Source organism: Barbus barbus, assembly GCF_936440315.1.
Source record: "Barbus barbus genome assembly, chromosome: 3".
Taxonomy (NCBI): domain Eukaryota; kingdom Metazoa; phylum Chordata; class Actinopteri; order Cypriniformes; family Cyprinidae; genus Barbus; species Barbus barbus.
This window is the reverse complement of record NC_136731.1, coordinates 25,745,245-25,764,378: the sequence shown is the minus strand read 5'-3', so window position 1 is coordinate 25,764,378 and position 19,134 is coordinate 25,745,245. Positions and strand designations below refer to the sequence as shown.

General features: G+C 37.4%; 1 protein-coding gene across 2 annotated transcripts in view; it reads left to right on the top strand.

Annotated features, from left to right (window-relative positions):
* arhgap23a (Rho GTPase activating protein 23a) overlaps positions 1 to 19,134 on the top strand; it is a gene marked incomplete at its 5' end in the record, with an annotated part of 75,819 nt that overhangs the window by 45,607 nt on the left and 11,078 nt on the right. The window contains 8 exons of one of the 2 annotated variants that reach the window (XM_079391166.1): positions 764 to 842; positions 1,247 to 1,301; positions 4,535 to 6,197; positions 14,501 to 14,659; positions 15,096 to 15,207; positions 15,305 to 15,344; positions 17,822 to 17,959; positions 18,170 to 18,478. In XM_079391166.1, coding sequence (XP_079247292.1) covers positions 764 to 842; positions 1,247 to 1,301; positions 4,535 to 6,197; positions 14,501 to 14,659; positions 15,096 to 15,207; positions 15,305 to 15,344; positions 17,822 to 17,959; positions 18,170 to 18,478 — 2,555 coding nt within the window. Of the gene's footprint in view, positions 1 to 763; positions 843 to 1,246; positions 1,302 to 3,388; positions 3,481 to 4,534; positions 6,198 to 14,500; positions 14,660 to 15,092; positions 15,208 to 15,304; positions 15,345 to 17,821; positions 17,960 to 18,169; positions 18,479 to 19,134 lie in introns of those variants that run through there. The other variant, XM_079391165.1, reaches the window with a different exon arrangement.

Below are 19,134 nucleotides of genomic sequence, written 5' to 3'. Positions count from 1 at the left end.
ACAATGTAGAGCGCTTTGAGTGCTAAGAAAAGCAGAAAAGCGCTATATAAATGTAATGAATTATTATTATTATTATTATCATCGTTCATTCTGATCACCTGTGTTAATTAATCTTCTTGTTTGCTCCTTTGTCCCCTGCCTTTATAAGCCTTCAGTTTCTAGAGTTTCTTTGTCTTGGATTTATGTTGTTTTCAATGGTCCACGTGTGTTGATGTTTATTAAAAGTATCTCTTGTTTATTCCTGCCTAATGCGTCTTCATTACACCCATGACCGCGTGACAGTATTGTTATTATCAATTTTAGAAACAGTTGTGCTGTGTTTGTGGAAATCATGATACATTTTTTTCAGGGTTGTTTGATAAATAGAACACTGCAGATACATTAATGACTTTACTGTTAGTTTTGATCAATTTATTGCATCCTTGCTGAATAAGTATTAGTTTCTTGGGGAAAAAAACAAACTTACTGACCCAAATTTTTTAAACGGTAATGTATATGCTAATTTCTGAATAGTATTGACTTCCAGTGTAATAAGTGACTTATAATAATATATATATAATGATATAATGTAATATTAATAATATAATGTTTCTGCAAAATGACTTCCAGTATAATATGAGTTATAGGAACATAATTCTGGTTTGTAAGGGCTACTCGAGTCTTCTTGATGGGGCTGTGCACGTTAGGCAAAGAAGGTTGGAAAGCCCTGCTCTAAATGTTTGTCATGTACAATAAGTGTGTTATTTTGTGTGTGTGTTTGCAGGAGACAGGCTGGTTAAAGTGAATGGAGAGAGTGTGCTGGGCAAGACATACTCACAGGTCATTGCACTGATTCAGAACAGGTAAGCTTTCTCAAGTCAAACAGCATCTATTCAAAAGCACTTTGTTGCATGAGCTGTGTTCTACAGCTCCAAATCTATCCTGGGAAGTAAATGCATTGTTTGGATTGTTGAGTTAAAAGTTGAAGGAGCAGAACCTAACTAAACATTTTCACATGAGTCTTGTTCATGTGGAATTTGTGACATATGTTTTACGTAACAGAATGACCTCAGGCAGTGTTTGCTGTCTGGACGATTATGTGCATTACTTAAAAAGGTTACTACTGACCTCAGTGTAAAGGTTGTCTTTGTGCTCAACCCAAAACCTTTAATGGAGAGTTTGTTCCATTGCCACTGTAAGTCCTATGAACTGTAGATACTCCTGTTGCATCTCATGCTCTCTGGTTGTCTTTGTTTTCTCTTTGCAGTGAGAGTGTACTGGAGCTTTCCATAATGCCAAAGGATGAGGACGTGCTGCAGCTGGTAAGCGTACGTTTCAGCATTTTTGCCACACTTTGTCACTCTTTCTGTCTTAGACACCCACTCATACCCACACACTTACCTGGTTGTCTTAAGAAGTGCATGCCATACACTTATTTTATTTTATTTTTCAATAAAGTCAGCTGTTTTTTTTATTTAGTCTTAGTCATAGTCCTGTGTCAAGTGTCCTTTTTAATTTTTCATATCTATTCAACCTGTCCTGTTTTTTGTTTACTCAAGTTTTTAGTTGACTAAGAGTTTTAGTTTAGTTTTAGTCAATGAAAACATAGTCGCATTTTAGTCATACTGCATAATGGTTAAATTGATAATCATAATTATTTACAAAGTTACAGTCACTATTACTAATCATGATTGTTGTCATCATTTTATCAGAATTATTTCACTTTTAACAATAAGTACAAATCAAGAGAGTCAACTCGTGCACATGGTTTATTTTACCTCATCTAGTTTCCTGATTTTTTTATATGATCATAATATAAGAAATATCAAAAGCTTATTTCAAAAGCTAAGACAGTGATATTCCTAATAATAATTACAATAATTTAAAATTACATTCATGTTTTTCTATTAAAACAACAAGAAAGACTTTGTATTGTGGCACAGAGGTTGCTCATGTGCATTTATTTAATAACCCAATCGCTAAAAATATAGTTGAGATCCATGTTTGGATTTATTACAGTTTGTCACTGATGGACGATTTAGTTGCAGAAAACAGCTGGAACAACTGTGTGAAGGATCACAGACTGCCTGCTTTACTCTTTCATTTGAGCAGAATATCTCAATGGAGATTTCTAAACTCCAACTTATACGTTTGTTGATGTTTTCAGCTCATCAGCGCTTTTTCCATATTGTAAGAGAGAGCTTGTGTGAATGGTTGTCAGGTTGTGAAGATAAAATAAAACACAGGGAAGAAAATGTGTCCTTTTAAGAGAGTTTCTCATAGGGGGGATTTAAACTCTTGACATCTGGCAACCATGAAAGGTCCATTTTTTGTTCTCGTCGTTTTTTGTTGAAAAAAATAGAAATGTTAAGAAATTTAAGATATAGAGTGTTTTTATTTTTTAAACTACATTTTAGTCTCATTTTTGTCAGTTAATATATTTCCTGTTTATACAGTTAGTTTTAAATGTTATCAGTTTTATCTTGTCTTTGTCTTGTGTTAGTCATAAAAACAGGTTGTCAGCTTAATTTTTAAAAAAATTAAAATTAACGTTACTCCAGACTAACCCAAACCCTAAAGCAAAACAAAGCAATTACACAACATTCTTAATCTTTTGTCTTGTTTTCCAGTAAAACGTCCATAAAATAAGATCGGTTTATTAAATTGTTTAAATTAAGACTTGTTTTGGAAAGAATGATTCATGATTTAGGTTTATTTTTGTTTTAAATAAAATATATAATTCATAATATTTTTTATGCCATGTTAGTTTTCACACAGTTCTCACACTTTGAAGTAGACACAGGAACTGAGGTTTGACACATCTGATATTTTTCAGTAGTCATAATAAAGCAATGTGTGAGTCAGTAGGTTGCTTCAGCAGTGTCTTTGAAGCATTTCCAAGCAAGAAATCAAGAATCAGTCATGTCTTATGCATGCAGACGATCATATGATTACCACACAAAAACTCACAAACATATATGCATTCTTTCACACAGTGCACAAACACTCACATATTTTCTTCAGTGCACAAATTACCCAGTTGATTACCCACATGATCAGACATGCAACTCACTAAAGGCGAAAGGAAATCTTTATGCACTTGTGCGGCACATACAGACAATGCTTTATACACACTCGAATGAATCTTTGCACAAGGGCACTCATACTAAGCGAATTACCCATATAGCCTCCCAAGAGACCCCACTTTTTCTTACTCCTCTATTCTTCCCCCGTCTACCTCTCTGTCTCTCTACACACCCCTCCTTACATCCGCATCAGCTACATTCCAGAGATGACATCATCAGTTATTTAGCCCCTCCCACACTCCCACAGGGTGGAGAGACGAGAGAGAGAGAGAGAGAGAGAGAAAGGAGGGAGTTCAAGAGCGTTGGGTTGGGTAGGGCTCACCATAGACAGAAAGAGAAAAAGAGATATAGAGAATAACAGAGGGACGTGACAACGAGACATGAACTTGAAAAAGCATGAATCAGGACATAAGAGGTACATTTAAGCTGTTAAAGAGGACACTATAAAGAAAACGTATAAAGAGACGTTTGACACATTGGAGCTTTAGGGAATGTTTCTCTCGATTAGTGAGTTTCGGTTGTCTGTTTTGGTTGTATTTGCATGTATTAGCAGACTGCATGTACTGTGCTATCTTAGTCGATTTGCTTGCCTGTAGCCGGACAGCGTTTCGTCAGCCTGCTGTGTCTCTGTTTTGTTAATAAATTCTTAATGTAGCACATGTCGAGTTTGTGTCAGTGTGTTCTGAGGTTAGTGTTGATGGAGGGCTGGTGCCTCTGGTCAGCTTGACATCCTCTCTACAGTTACACTGTATGGGTCGTGCAAGTTGTATAACATTATACTGCAAAAATAATTTTCAAAATCAGTATTTTAGTCATATTTCTATTTAAACATCCTTAAAACAAGATAAATTTAATTTAGAAGGTGGTTTTACCTTTCTTATAATATGACGTGAATTAAGTTTTAAATTTCTCTTATCCTTTCCTTATGTATTTTTCTTACTTTAACCATAAATCTAAATATCACATGTAGTTATAATATATTCAGAGAGATTTAATGTTAAAACTAAATCATTTCTTAAAAAACAATTTAATCTCTTTAAGTAAATTACAAATGTAAAACGTTTTTTTTTTACCAGAAAAAATATTACATTGTGGCGTTGTGGTGAATCTCTCAAAAATCTCTCAATGATTTCTTTTTTCCCCCTGATAATTTTTTAGATAATTTTAGAAAATTATTATAAATCATCAGCTTTTGTCTTATCGCCAGACATATTTAGATAAGCCAGTTTTGGTGTTTGAAAAACTAAATAAGCTAGTACTACACTGAAACTCAGTATTATGACACAATCACATGATCAGTATACTAATAGTGTCTCATGGTCAGTATGTAATAGTAATGTTATCTCTCTTACCTCTTTTTTTTCTATGAACTTTTCACATCCACTCCTTGATCCCTTTCTCACTCTCTTGAACTTATGTCACCCCTTTATGTTCCTTTAGAATTAAACAGTTGTATTTCTCTCTTTCAGGCATATTCCCATGATGCCTACCTAAGAGGGAACAATCCATATACAGGAAAGGCCCAGAATCTTCCTCCACCACCCCCTGTCCTCTACCCTCCACGTACAAAAACCCAGCCTCCTGCGGGGTACCCCCCCAGCCCTGCCCCAGCTTCTTCACACATGGGGCAAAACCAGCTGGACAACTGGAGCCGCTGGCCCGGCTCTTCGTCTGGTCCCTCTCCGCCCCTTGACAACCGGACAGTAGCTTGCAATGCCGTCTGGGCAGCCGAGGGCAGGAGCTGTGAGCCAGGAGGTGTTGGTCACAGTAGCCCTGCACACCGAACTGAGGAGATCCAGTATGGAATGACTGACAGGGCACAGCAGGCAACCGGAAAAATGAGAGGACACTCATATTCATCATCTTCCTCCTCGGGAGGGATGATAAGCCCATTGCATCATGCTCATCTTGCCAACCAAAATGTGGGGCACATCAGAGGCCGAAAGGAAAGCCCACCTTGGGCCGGCCCTTCTCAGTCAACATTAACACCCCCATCCAGCCGTAGCGAACGCACCCAACAAGCCCTTTCCAACTGGTACTACAGCCAGGTACCAGGCCGGGAACGGGAACGAGAGCGAACAAATTCTCGCTCCATGCATCCACGCCACAGGAGTTTCTCACAGGACCGTCTAGGTGAGCTTGGAAGGGCCAGGCGTTCACAGCAAGCAGGTTTTCCCCACAGTGCGTCGCAAGACACATTGCTGCTGCTTCAGCAGAGCTCGGCAGCATACACCGATCCCCACTGGAATCACGGAGACTGGCGGAGTGAGCATGCTTATGGACAGCACCCGTCCATGGTGGCCTATGGGCGCAAGTCCTCCGAAAACCTTCTCACAAGCCGGTACGGTCATTCGGGACGTTCACTGGAAGCTCTCGACCAAGCTGTGGGGATACTCTCACCACGACTTGAAAGATCCACTTGGGTCCAGCAGCCTCCAAACAGGACTGAAAGCTATCTGAGACGTGGTGGACATTGTGAGTCACACCACCAACACACACCTCAGCATCCAAACCTCACACACGCAGTGCACCAACACTCCACTCAGACTCCACAACCACAGCAGGCAGCTCCACAGGCAAGGCGTTTGCCTTCTTGCCAGAGTCTAGATGAGGAGCCAATTGGCTATCGTAGCTACAGCCCCTCTTTCAACCGGAAGACTGGCCGCATCTTGCAGCAAGCCCAGTCATTCAGAGACCCCTCTTACACAGGTCCACATCTCTGGACCCCTACAACCAAAACCAGTCCTCCAGAGGGGCTTCCACCCTCGCCCTCTCCTTCCCCAGCTCCACCAACCACCTCTTCTTCAACTGCTATTCCCACACCCCTTGAAGGACAAGACAGAACTTACCGACCCACTAATCATGACAGAGGGGCAGGGGAAGCAACAGGTGAAGCCCATACACAGGACGTGGTTCTGAGGCAGAAACCACCCACCGGCCGAAGGGGTGCGAATGCCCTACGACATCCACATTACGGCATAGCACTTGACTCCAGTGACCCTCTACTCTTTACCTCTGATCCTACGGAGCCCCCTGTCAAAGCGGAGAGTGCTATTTCCCATCGTCGTACGAACGGTAACCTACCACCGCTATCCATAGAGGATGATTCCCTCGCATCAATTCCCTTCATAGGTAAGCCCAATTGACTCTCGTGTTCTCCTTTTCCTCTTGGTGTATTCAGAATACCATTCCATCTAGTTCCCGGTTTCTCTCTCTTCCTCTCTTCCCATCATTTGCTCGCTCTATCCTGCACATGGTTGTTATTTTAACAAGGAAACTGATTAAGTATCCAGACACCATTAAAATAGACTGATGGGAATGTTGGAGAATGACAGTCTTAATAACTCACAACACCACTGGTCTTACCCTTCATTTCCTATGTCTGGTGAACCAGTGTGCATGTCTGTGCATTAGGTAATGCTGGAATCTCCCATGGTCAGCCTGACAATATTAGTTGTCTGTGGCTGAATCAGACTTACTGGATTTAAAGTAGTCCTATTTTTCGTTCTTCCTCTCCTTCTTTTTCCACTCTTCCAGTGCCTCACCCAATTCCATCCTGTTTCTACAGTTTTAGTAGACGCTTCTGTCCAAATTGATGGCATTCTTTGGGAATTGAGCTCATGACCTTTGCATTGCTAGTGCCACGCATAACTGTTTGAGTTATGGGAACACTATGAATCTACAGGACTTGAAGTGAATTGTCTCGAATATTCACGTACTGTAGAAATGTTGATTGATTGGCTAAGGCACAGTTGTGTGAATAAGTGTGTTTTATAACCTACCCTTATTTTAGGGTCAAAATAGCTGAAAAATATCTGCTGATGTTAACTAAGTCACCCTTAAATGGGGAAATGGTTTATAAATAAACTAAATAAGTAAAGTCTTAGGGTAAGCTTAGGATTTGATTGGTTTTATTTAAAAAAAGTAGCTGTCTAAGTGTGTGTAGTTTGTGTGTTTGCTCTGGCCTGTAGCTCAAAGTGATCTTGTCTCTGCTTGCCTTTATTACTAAACCAGAGTGCAAGAGGAAATCTGAAACAAAATGGCTGGCTGAATGCAAAACATTCAAAACAAATGGTGATAGACACATAGACACCAAAACTCTTACTGTTAAATGTGCTACAGAGTGGTTATACTGCATATGGTTGGCCATGAATCTCTGTTTCCTCTAATTATATGTTTATAGCATAGCTGGATTCAAGTGGAGTGCTATTGATTTTGCAGTTTCCTTAAAAGCTTTCAGTTGGTCATTTGCTTTCCTTTAACATTGCATTAGGAGTTGTAATGGCAACATTAAAACAAAACCACTTATTTTCAGGCCTATTCCTTAGTGATTTTTAGATCATTCAGATATTTTCACTGCTGGACATCTTTTTATCATCTGTTGTGATTGCATAAGCTGTTGTTAGTGCAGTGCATTCATTCCTGATGGAGGTTAAGCCTAAAACTACTATGCATAAAAGTGCCCCACCTTTAGCAATCAGTACAGACGAGAAGCATGTTTCTACTACCACACACCTGTACAGTGCAACACACCCCTTGAGTTAGACACTTCAGTTTGATTACATTTATTAAAATGATCTTGCTTACATTATGCATTTGTGTGTGTTTAGGAGAAGTTGTGGAGTCTTGCAAAAATGTAACTACATATTTAGGATGAGAGCAGTTCGGTGTATCCCAGGCCCTGGTTTAGAGATTGATGGAGGCAGAGCAGCATAAAAGACTCTGAAACAGAGAGGACTAAACTGAAACTAACAGAAATGCTCACAAGCTGGGGCATGTTACACCATACTGATAAAACCACAACAGGCAGACTGTTCTTGATCTACCTGCAATGTCAGTGGAGTTGTTTGTACTGGAATTTCTCTTATTGATTTGGGGTGAATGGTTTTCAAACTGCGTTATTGTGTTTGTGCAATTGGATCTTTATTTTGTGTAAAGATGACATTCAAGTCATGATTACAACGAGGAAGCATAAATAATATTCATTGCATAGGGCCATATCTACGTATATCAATCTACAGCATGCAACAAACTAAAAGCCTGTTCATGCCTTGTTTAAAAACTGAGGCGATTTTTAGACAAACTTTTGGTCTTGAAAGTGTTATTTTAGGATAATTATGATACAATTGAAGGGTATATATATATATATATATATATATATATATATATATATATATACCTTTTTTAAATTTATTTTTCAGTTTAATTTAAATTTGTTAAAATTTTAGTAATTTTGTTTTGTTTGGGTTTTTTTTTTTGTTTTTTTAAATATGCCTATATCGTTTTTATTTTATTTTTATTTAAAAAAAATTATATATTATTTTATTTTATTTTAGTTAATGTTTGCTTTATTTCAAATAAATAATGCTTTTATTGTAGTTAACTATGATAACCCTGGTTACTGCATAACTTACCTGGTAACCTGGTTACTCCAAAATTAATATATTCTAAGGAAAAAACATATAACAAACAAATATCTTTATTGGTTTGGTTTGGTGAGGTTATTCTGTTATTCTTTGTTATTCTGTGGGGTTTATTCATTCATTTTCATTTATTTATTGAGGAGCTAAAAAATGTAAGGAATATATATATATATATACAAAACTAGTTAGAAATAAGCCTAGAAAGAATAATTTACCATGGATTAATGAACAGGTATGGATGCTTATGAAAAAGCATGATATTGCTTTAAAAAACAACTATAAAATCTGGTTTGCAACAAGATTGACTTCTTTTTAATAGTTTAAGAAATACGGCAGGCTAAGGCACAATTTTTTGTTAATATTCTAAATGAGGCTAAAGTTAATAGTAAAAGGGTATGGCTAACTATTAATAAATTGATAAAGAAAGACATTAAATCATGTAATAAATGTTTAGAATTGGGTTTTAAAGGAAGTATAATTGATAAACCTGATGAAATTGCATATATATTTAATATTACTTTGTTGACTCAGTTCAAACTTTGAGTGATGCATTTGGAATAAAGAAGACATAAAGAAATTAAATCAGTGAATTTAGAAAACTGCATTTCATTTGACAACAGTTACAGAGAGTATAATTCAGAATATTATAAAAGATTAAAAAAATTCTAATGCCAAAGATATAGATGGTTTAGACTGTAATTTAAAAAAATAAAAATAGTGATATCTTTTTAGCACCAATTACTCATTTCGTGAATTTATCAGTTACACAAACTACATTCCCAAGTTGGTGGAAAACGGGGTTAGTTACCCCAGTCAAGACAGGTGATCCAACTAATGTGGTAAATTATAGGCCGATTTCAATTCTATCTGTAGTGTCTAAAATAGTAGAAAAAGTAGTAACTGATCAAATTGTGAATTTCGTACATATACAAAATTTATTGTGTCCTATGCAATTTGAGTTTCGTAAACAGCATTCGACAGAAACTGCTGTGTTATTTTATTGAGCAAATTTGGTCAAAATTAGATAAGGGTGGGGTTGTGGGTGTTGATTTGCATGATTTACAAAAGGCATTCGATACACTAAATCACAATATTTTATTATCTAAATTATCACATTAAAATTTTTCTGAAGATACAATAAAATGGATTGAGTCTTATCTTACACCAATTAAACAGTGTACCCGGATTAATACATACATATCTTCTTTACGAGATTGTCCCACAGGGGTTCCTCAGGGGTCAACCCTAGGGCCATTACTCTTTAGTTTGTATCTGAATGATCTTCCAGATGTTTGTCCTGATGTGCATATTCAAATGTACGCAGATGACACTGTGATTTATGTACACGACAAAGCAAAAGAAAAGGTGGCACAAAAATTATCTATCGCAATGGCAAAAATTTTAGATTGGTTTACTCAGTGCTGCTTAACATTAAATGTTTGTAAAAGTGCATGTATGTATTTAAAAATTAAAAAGAAGGTGGAAGAGGAGGTCCAACCAGCTATATTAGTTAATGGTGAAAAATGACAAATTGTACCAGATTTTAAGTATCTTGGAGTTATTTTAGATTCTCATTTAACATTTGAAAAGCATGTTTGAAAAATAGTTTGTGCGGTGTCACCTCAACTTATAAATTTTAAATTTATACGGAGTCAACTTTCAATAGAAGCTTCAAGAGTTTTCTTGAATTCTTTGATCTTTTCTAATTTCCCTTATTATATTACTTCATGGTCGCAAGCAGGAAAATCTACTCTTAGACCTTTATATACTTTGTATAAACGTGCTTTAAAAGTATTTGATAGGAAACCTTGCAGGCATCATCATTGTTTGATTATTAATAAGTATTTTTTTTTTACTTTTGACAATTTTATTATGTTTTATAATTGTTGTTTAATGTACAAAATTGTTAACAATCTTGCACCCTCACCCTTAAAGGAATTTGTTTTTTCTTGTACTGAAAATATAAGACAAACTAGAGCTTCGTCTAGAGGTGATTGTGCAGTGAATTTTAGAGCTACTGATTTTGGTCGTTCAGCTTTCTCTGTAAGGGCTGTTAATAACTGGAATAATTTACCAATTACTATAAGACAGTGTTCTACTTTAGCACAATTTAAGCTACATTTGAAATTATGGTTAAAGACGGGTCAGGTGTGTGACCATTAAGTATTTCTGTATTTTGAGTTGTAAAATTTTTATAATTGTTTGTAGGATGATGCTTTGTAGTATTTATAGGGGATATTTTGTAGAAATTTGGCTTGTAGTTTCTGTGTGGGGGATTATATTTTTTTATCTGTTAAATTTTGGGGGAATTTTACTGTAAATGGTATTATACTGATGTTTTTGTCACATAATTTGTTTTGTATTTTCCTGCCCAGGGATACCAGATTAAATTAATCTCTGTATCTTATTCTGGGGCAGATTCCTGACTGTCTATTTTCCCTGTCAAATAATGAAAAAAAATAATAATAAATCAACCCCACAGAATAACAATACTCAATCAGTTACTTTTTTTTATCACTTTATAAACATATTTTACTAAAAGTCATGCTGATCAGAACTCTCTGGCTCATTCTTACTGAAGTTTCTGAAAAACTTGTCTCAGTTAGCAACAGTAAGTGAGGGAGGTAGAGCTTAGTGAAGGGTCATTTCAGGTAAAGCATTTTTCAGAGGAATGAGGAAAGTTAAAATTGTTTTAGAGTGAATTTAGTTGTATCACACAGTGTTTACTTTTGTGTTGTTTAGCTGCTGAAGACTTGCACTTTATAATCATGTAATGAACTGAGAATGGCAGAAGGAAGAGGGGCAGGGGTTTTTGGGGTTAGGGGCGAAGGACACACACATACACTCTCACACACAATCAGATATTACCGGACACAATCGGCACACTCAGCTCTTTCTGCCCTCAATGTGGTCATTGTGTCTCCAATAAAAAGGGGAGGAGTCTTCCCTTCACCAACCATTCACACACTAACACGCTACACGCAAAAGATATTTGCACATCCGCACACACGTCGTCTCCCTTAAAACGCATCTCGTTTTTGGAGAAATCCCTCTCACCACACTTTTGCTCATATTACAGTGTTGTCAGGCCTGGTTTCATTTTGATTTGTGACACTATAAAAGGAAACCTCGCCATGTTCGTTATATTTGTGTTCTTCACTCTTCACTCCTGGTTTTGTGGACAGAAAGACTGCATATTGTGGCCAATGAGATTCCGTTCATGGAAGTACTTCTGGTGGGCTGGGTTATTTACAGCATCTCATCTGAACCTCAAAATAAGACTGTTGCACATGACTGATGTTGAAGTAGTACAGATGGATTTTGTATGTGCTAGTGTTGTATGTCCATGATACAGACTCTATGGAGTGTGTGTGTGTGTGTGTGTGTGTGTGTGTGTGTGTGAGAGAGAGGGCTCATACTCAGGCTTCAGTAATGAGGGCCTTTGTTAAACCCACAGAACAGCTATTTCTGCCAGTGGCTGGAAAACAAGCACAGTCCAGATTCCACATCCTAGATTGGGAATGTTTCTGCCCCTGCTCACTTCTAGTGTGTGAGACAAAGAGTAGACAACATCAGAGAATTAAAAGAAAGAGGATTCACTTGATTTAAGACAAACATATTTAATTAGAGGTTGGTTGATGTGTGTATTGTAATGAATGTTGGAGACATTTAAAAATATTATTAACTCATGACAAAGTAGAAAAGAAGTGGACTTCTATGAAGTCTGAAGAGCTGGTTGGCTGAGATAAAATTGTGCACAGAGATAAAGAAACACAAATAATGAGAATAGAGAGCAGCATGCTGATAAGTTTTAACAGGGGACCTACGTCTTAAAGGGATAGTTCAACCAAAAATGACAATTCTGTCATTAATTACTCACCCTCATGTCGTTCCAAACCTGTACGACCTTTGTTCATCTTCAGAACACAAATTAGAATAATTTTGATGAAATCCGGGAGCTTTCTGGCCCTGCATAGACAGCAACACAGCTGACACGTGCGTTGTGATACTCTTGTGAACGTGCTGCAGAGACTGATGTAGAAGAGAAGAAATTGCTGAATAAAGTAATTATTTTAGTTTTCTTGGTGCACAAAAAGTATTCTTGTAGCTTCATTACATTAAGGTTGAACCATTGGTCTCACATGGACTATTTTAACGATGTCCTTACTACTTTCTGGGCCTTGAGTGTGGTAGTACCATTGATGTCTATGCAGGGCCAGAGAGCTCTTACATTTCATCAAAAATATCTTAATTTGTGTTCTGAAGATGAACAAAGGTCTTACAGGTTTGGAATGACGTGAGGGTGAGTTCTTTGGGTGAAATATCCTTTTAAGCTTTTAGAAGCTTTCTAGAAAAAAGAGGGTCTGTATTATACCTGGAGAAAGCTGTCTGTTAGCATTAACCTTCTCTCAACTCCCTCAGCCTGGTTTTATTGGTCTAGTCACCTGATCTATAAATGTTATGTGACTAATCAAAGCAGGAAACTTTCATCATAGCAACACTGATTGGCTGATGGAACAACAAGAACACTTTTCATTTTGATAGTTTTGGATGATAATGATGATAAATGACTGTTAAAATTTGAATTTTATTATTTTTGTTTGTTATTGACAGCTGTTTGGGGGGCTACATGTGTATGTTTGTTACTAAATGCTTATTATTTGGACAATTTTCAAGTTTTAGTACATTTTGTTCCTGAAATCTTTCTGAATCCCAGTTTCTACTGGGATCAGGATAATCAGAATTTTTTTTTTTGGATCAAAGGTATGCCAATCCCACTAAAATGTGTTTTGAAGAACCCATATTGTAGGGTTGATCCAGATCAAAACCAAGAATGGATTACACGATCAACTCCAATCCCAGAATCCTTTGTTTTTTCTTTTAAACAAACGATTTTTAAGATTTCATCTAATCCGCCAAAATCTGATCAAATTACTTTTGAACAACTGGGCCTAGAGCTAAATGAAGCGTGCTAACCAGCCAAACCTTATTTAGAAATCCTCGTTTAGCGGTGTTTGTGTTCTGCTGCCACCTGGTGGTGTTGACAGATGTTGTTTCAGGTGGTTTACTGGTCGATAGAATCTCCTTAGTCACTGAAATACCAATGTGCTGTCAAATTGTGTTTTTGAAGCGATCATGTTACCGCCGCAGGGCAAGAAAGACCTGACACAAAAGTGCAAGCACATGCTTTGAAAACAGAGGGTTTTTTTAAAGAATTCATTGAAGGTGCCACTCATCTCACTCAGACATGGCTAATATGTGCTTATATATATGAGGCATTTGGGGAAAAGAAAGACTTTGGATGGGTATTTTAATGTATTATTAACTTTAACCATTTAACCACGTCAAAGAGGTTGTTATAAAAGCATACCTGCAGCAACCAACTACTTCCCACGAGAAACGCACAGCACTGAATGAACACTATGCGCTTTAGCAAGAACTGAAACCATGTGCTAATACAAAAAGCACTTGTACATCTCAGTTCCACATTGAACACTTATTTCATGGAGGGCCACGAGTCAGGTACAAAATGCTGTATGATTTATTCATTCTTTCTCTTTCTTCTCTTATCTCTCATCATTTTTCACTTTGTCACATATTACATGCTTTAACTTTACTTGCTTTAACACATGATGAGTGGGTACAGATATAGCTTCTGCTTACAGTAACAGTCGATTACTCCTCCTCTCTTTAAGAGTGTCTAAATCTCATTAGGTTTTGCAATGAATTGAGTGTTTGGAAATTCAATTGTTTACTTTTCTATGCACTCGTGTCAGAGAGGAAGAGTTTCTTGTGTTTTGGTGTATTATGATATTTGATATTTGATATGATATTGAACTGTGCAAAACCATTTTGCTTTCCCTCTAACCTTTCCCTCCTTCCTTGTTATTGGTTTCCCTTCTTTCAATCTTACTCCTTTTTCCAATATAACTTTCTTTTATTCTTGTCTTCCTTCCTTCCTTCCTTCCTCCCCCTTTTCCTATCCTTTCCTCCGTTCCACTCCTCCCACAGATGAGCCGACCAGTCCAAGTGCAGATCTGCGGGCACCTCATGTCCCCGCCTCCTCCGTCGTGTCCAGTGGCGGTATAAACTCTGCCCCTGCTGTGGCCACAAGCCCTGCCTTCCCAACCTTCACCTTTCCCCTCAACCGCCTTTTCTCCCACGACTGCAGTGAGTGAAGCTGAGAAAGAGAAACAATGTTACTGTTACTACTAAATGATCAAATCACTGCGTACATGAAAGCATCGCGACAAGTTTACGAAATGATGTAAACATTCAGAAGCTGCATGTGATTGCTGTAAAGCTCCTCCTACTGCATGCGTACTCATACAGCACAAATAAGTCAAATGTATATGTGCATGCTGTACTGCATATGTTCACATGATCGTTCGGTAATGCCCGTGCACCGTCTTTGGACTTCACTGAGACTGTGATGAAGATGACCGCCTTCCTACCTCCTAATCTCAAATTACTTCCTGTATCCTTACCAATTCCACACTAACTGTCCTTCATCAACTCTATCGCTTCTTTTCCTGTATAACAGTTCGTTGTCATTTTCACTGTTTGTAATGAATGGATGTCTGTCTTTTTCTGTCTCTATAAGCAGGTGATCCCAAGTCTAATCGTCGCTCTTCTTACCTGCTGGCCATCACCACTGAGCGCTCCAAGTCATGTGATGAGGGGCTTAATGTATATAGAGAAGAGGGGCGGGTCTTCTCGTGAGTTTTGGGACTTTACTACTAGGATTAAATACGCTTCACACTTAAGAATGTGTGAGTTTATTTTATTTTTTAACATACCGTGCTTCTTCAACAGGAGGATTCCAAAAAGAGTTAAGAGCTTCTTTACTGAAGGGGTGAGTTTAATTTCCTAAATTACCATAGAAACTGGGTCATACACCCCATTTGAGTCAATGTTATTCAATGTAATATGATATATTTCTGTGTATAGATCAGATGTTGGATGCTGATTGGTCAACACCAGTTTTATTTTAGTATTATTATTACCTTTTTATGACTAATATATATATATATATTTTTTTAAGAAAAGCCTTTCTAGATGCAAATTAGCATAAGCTATATTCTCTTAAGTACAATGCATATTTTCAGCTTCTTCTGGCTGGACTCATTTATATACCAGTTATATAATTTTTTAAAAATATATATTTTGAATTGGATTTTATTTTTATGTTTTTAGTTAACAGTTAGTTTTTATATATACAGTGCCCTCCAAAAGTATTGGAACAGTAAAGACAAAATTACTCTGTTGGCTGTGGAGTCAAGACATTTACAAATATGATTAAAAGATGAATATGAGACAAAACTACAGAATGTCACATTTTATTATTGGGTGATTCAACACAGATGTTTTACCAGCTAAGAAGTTCAGCACTTTTAGAGTTTCTTCCCTCTATCTGATGTGAGCATAAGTATTGGAACAGTTGCCTCACAGGTCTTTCTAAGTGATCCTGTTGTCCTGTTGCATTAATTCTTCAGATATTAAAAGCAGGGAATATATCATATCAGTTATATCCATTACTTCTGAATTCTGAATCTCGCATTCAATGATGACACACACAAACCAGAATGAAGATGAGGGAGCTGACTTTGAGAGAAAAGCAAGCAATTTGGATGCAAAAAGAAAAGAGGAAGTCAATTAGAGCTATAGCAAAAATAAAGGGCATGGAGAAATCAAGAGTTTGGAAACCACGAGCAACCAACAACTACCTCATCGGCTGAGAAAACAACAGTAGTTGATGACAGACAAATCATAAAAGCTGTGAAAATGAACCCTAAAAGAAGTGTCTGTAAAATCACCAACAACTTCCAGAAAGCTGGGGTGATGCTCTGACAATCTACTGTCCTCAGGAGACTTTGACACATAATTACAGATGCTACACAGCAAGATGCAAACCTCTGACCAGCACCAAAAATAGAAAGGCAAGATTAGAGTTTGCAAAAAAGCACAAAGGTGAGCCAGAAGAGTTTTGGAACTGTGTTTATGGACCGATGAGACAAAGATTAACCTTTATCTAAGTGATGGGAAAGCAAAAATGTGGAGAAAAAAAGGAACTGCAAATGATCCCAAGCATACAGCCTCATCTGTAAAGCATGGTGGAGGTGGTGTCATGGCATCGGCATGGCTGTCTCTGAAACAGATCCTCTCAACTTTACTGATGACTTCATGTATGATGACAGTAGCAGAATGAATTTGGAAGGGTACAAAACCATCTTACCTACCAATATTCAAGAAAATGCCACCAGATTCATTGGGAAGTGCTTCATATTGCATCAGGACAATGACCCAAAACACCCTGCCAGTTCAGTCAAGGAATTTATAAAGGCAAAAAAATGGAAAGTCTTAGATTGCCCAAGTCAATCTCCAGATATAAATCCGATTGAACATGAATTTCACCAGCTGAAGAGGAAAGTAAAGGTAGAAACTCCTCAAAACAAGCAACAATTGGAATTGGCTGCATTAAAGGCTGGGAAAAGCATTTCAAAGGATGAGACCAAGAGTCTGGTGATGTCTACGGGTCACAGACTCAATGCTGTGATTGTGTGCAAGGGATCTGCAACTAAATAATAGCTTTTAATCTTTTATATCTGCCTTATGTTCAACTGTCCCAATACTTATGCTCACATCAATGAGTGGGATGAACTCTAAAAGTACTGCTCTTTTTATTTGGTAAAACATGTATGTGTTGAATCACCCAATAATAAAATGTGACATTCTGTAGTTTTGTCTCATATTCATCTTTCAACCATATTTGCAAATGTCTTGACTCCACAGCCAACAGAGCAATTTTGTCTTCTTTACTGTACATACAGTGCCCTCCATAAGTATTGGAACAGTAAAGAAGACAAAATTGCTCTGTTGGCTGTGGAGTCAAGACATTTGCAAATATGGTTTTTTCAGCTAATATTTATATTATTATTGCTTTTTAATTTAACAAAAACTATTTTAATAGTTTTAGTTAACAGTAACAACAGTGGTCAATACAGCATTCCAGCCACATTATAATCCATGCTATACTAACAGTTTTGACCTCTCCATCGTCTATTTTTTTCCAATTGAATATGTGCGTTTGCTAAACAAATGCCTAAATAGTTATTTAACTATTGGTTAACATTTTCCAATTACCCAAGAACAGATGAAAAAGTAAAAAATATCCATTTTGTTTCAAATTGTATTGTATGATATTTTAACTTAAAATGTTGTAGTATGGAGCTTTAAATGTTCTCTTCCTGTTTTCTGGTTCTTTATATTCTGTAGTTCCATGTCATGTCAGTGTCACAGTTGTGTATTTCTCTGTCCTGTGTCATGGTTTAGTCTCTGGACAGTCTGGGTGCTGCAGAAGAGGCTCGCTCTAAACGACACTCTACCTCGGAGCTGGGCAACATCAGCTACAGTGACGTGAAGAGTGAAGGCTGGCTCCACTTTAAACAGATACACACGGAGAAGGGCAAGGTAAGCCAAACAGACAGCGAGGGTTCATTTATAATCCGGGGGAGCAGTTGTTAGTGGCTTAGATAAAAATGTGGGCTTGTAACTGAAAGGTTTTAGGTTCAAACATGCCATGCAAGTTGCTTTGGATAAAAGTGTCTGTTAACTGACCACCGTAATTAGTCACCTGTATGACCTGATGGATGAGATTTGTCTTCTCTCTCTCTCCTGCAGAAGGTGGGTAGTGCCATCTGGCCTTGGAGGCGGGTGTTCTCCGTGCTTCGGTCCCACTCTCTGTTCCTCTACAAAGACAAGCGAGAGGCAGTGCTCAAAGGGGCAGTGCTGGGAGGCGGGGCCGAAGAAGATCAGCCAATCAGCATCCGGGGCTGCCTTGTGGACATTGCGTACAGCGAAACGAAGCGCAAACATGCGCTGAGGTTGACCACACAGGACTTCTGTGAATACCTGCTACAGGCGGAGGACAGAGATGACATGCTGAAGTGGATCAGAGTCATCAGAGAAAACAGCAAGACTGACAACGAGGTGAGAGTGTGAGAATGGCACATAGACTTCAATCAAATTAAATGGCAAAACTAAATTTGTTGTTCTGGGTTTATCCAGATGAATGACAATGGATTTTTGAGGTTGTCATTGCCTGTGCAGTAAGCAGTGCATGTTTGTTTTTGAGATCTGCTTCCTCTCTTACTGCTGTTTACTGTCAGCAGGCTTTGCTATCACTCCCAGGTGTCCTATTAAATGTGAATAGGGCCATAATATATGGGCTTTTATTGATATATATATATATATATATATATATGGGTAGTTGACAAATAAAATTGGACTGTGTCCTATGGTGTGACTTAGCAAAAATGTAGGAAAAAAAAAACTTAACATACAAATAACATGACAAAGATGTATCTTCATTCTTAGAGTTACAAATGGCATATGAGAGCTTTATCTTCAATGTTAGAGATTTATTTATTTTTTTTTTCGTCACACCATAGGACACATTGATATGTGTGTGTGTATTTAAATGGACATGCATAAAACCTAACACATTTGGAAAAACTACAAATTTAATTTAATTTAATTATGAATGAAAACATAACCCAACGTGCTTGGGAAAAATAAAAATAAAGTACATTTTATTTTGTTTTCTATTTTTTATTTTGTGTACATGCTAAAATAAAACCTAAATA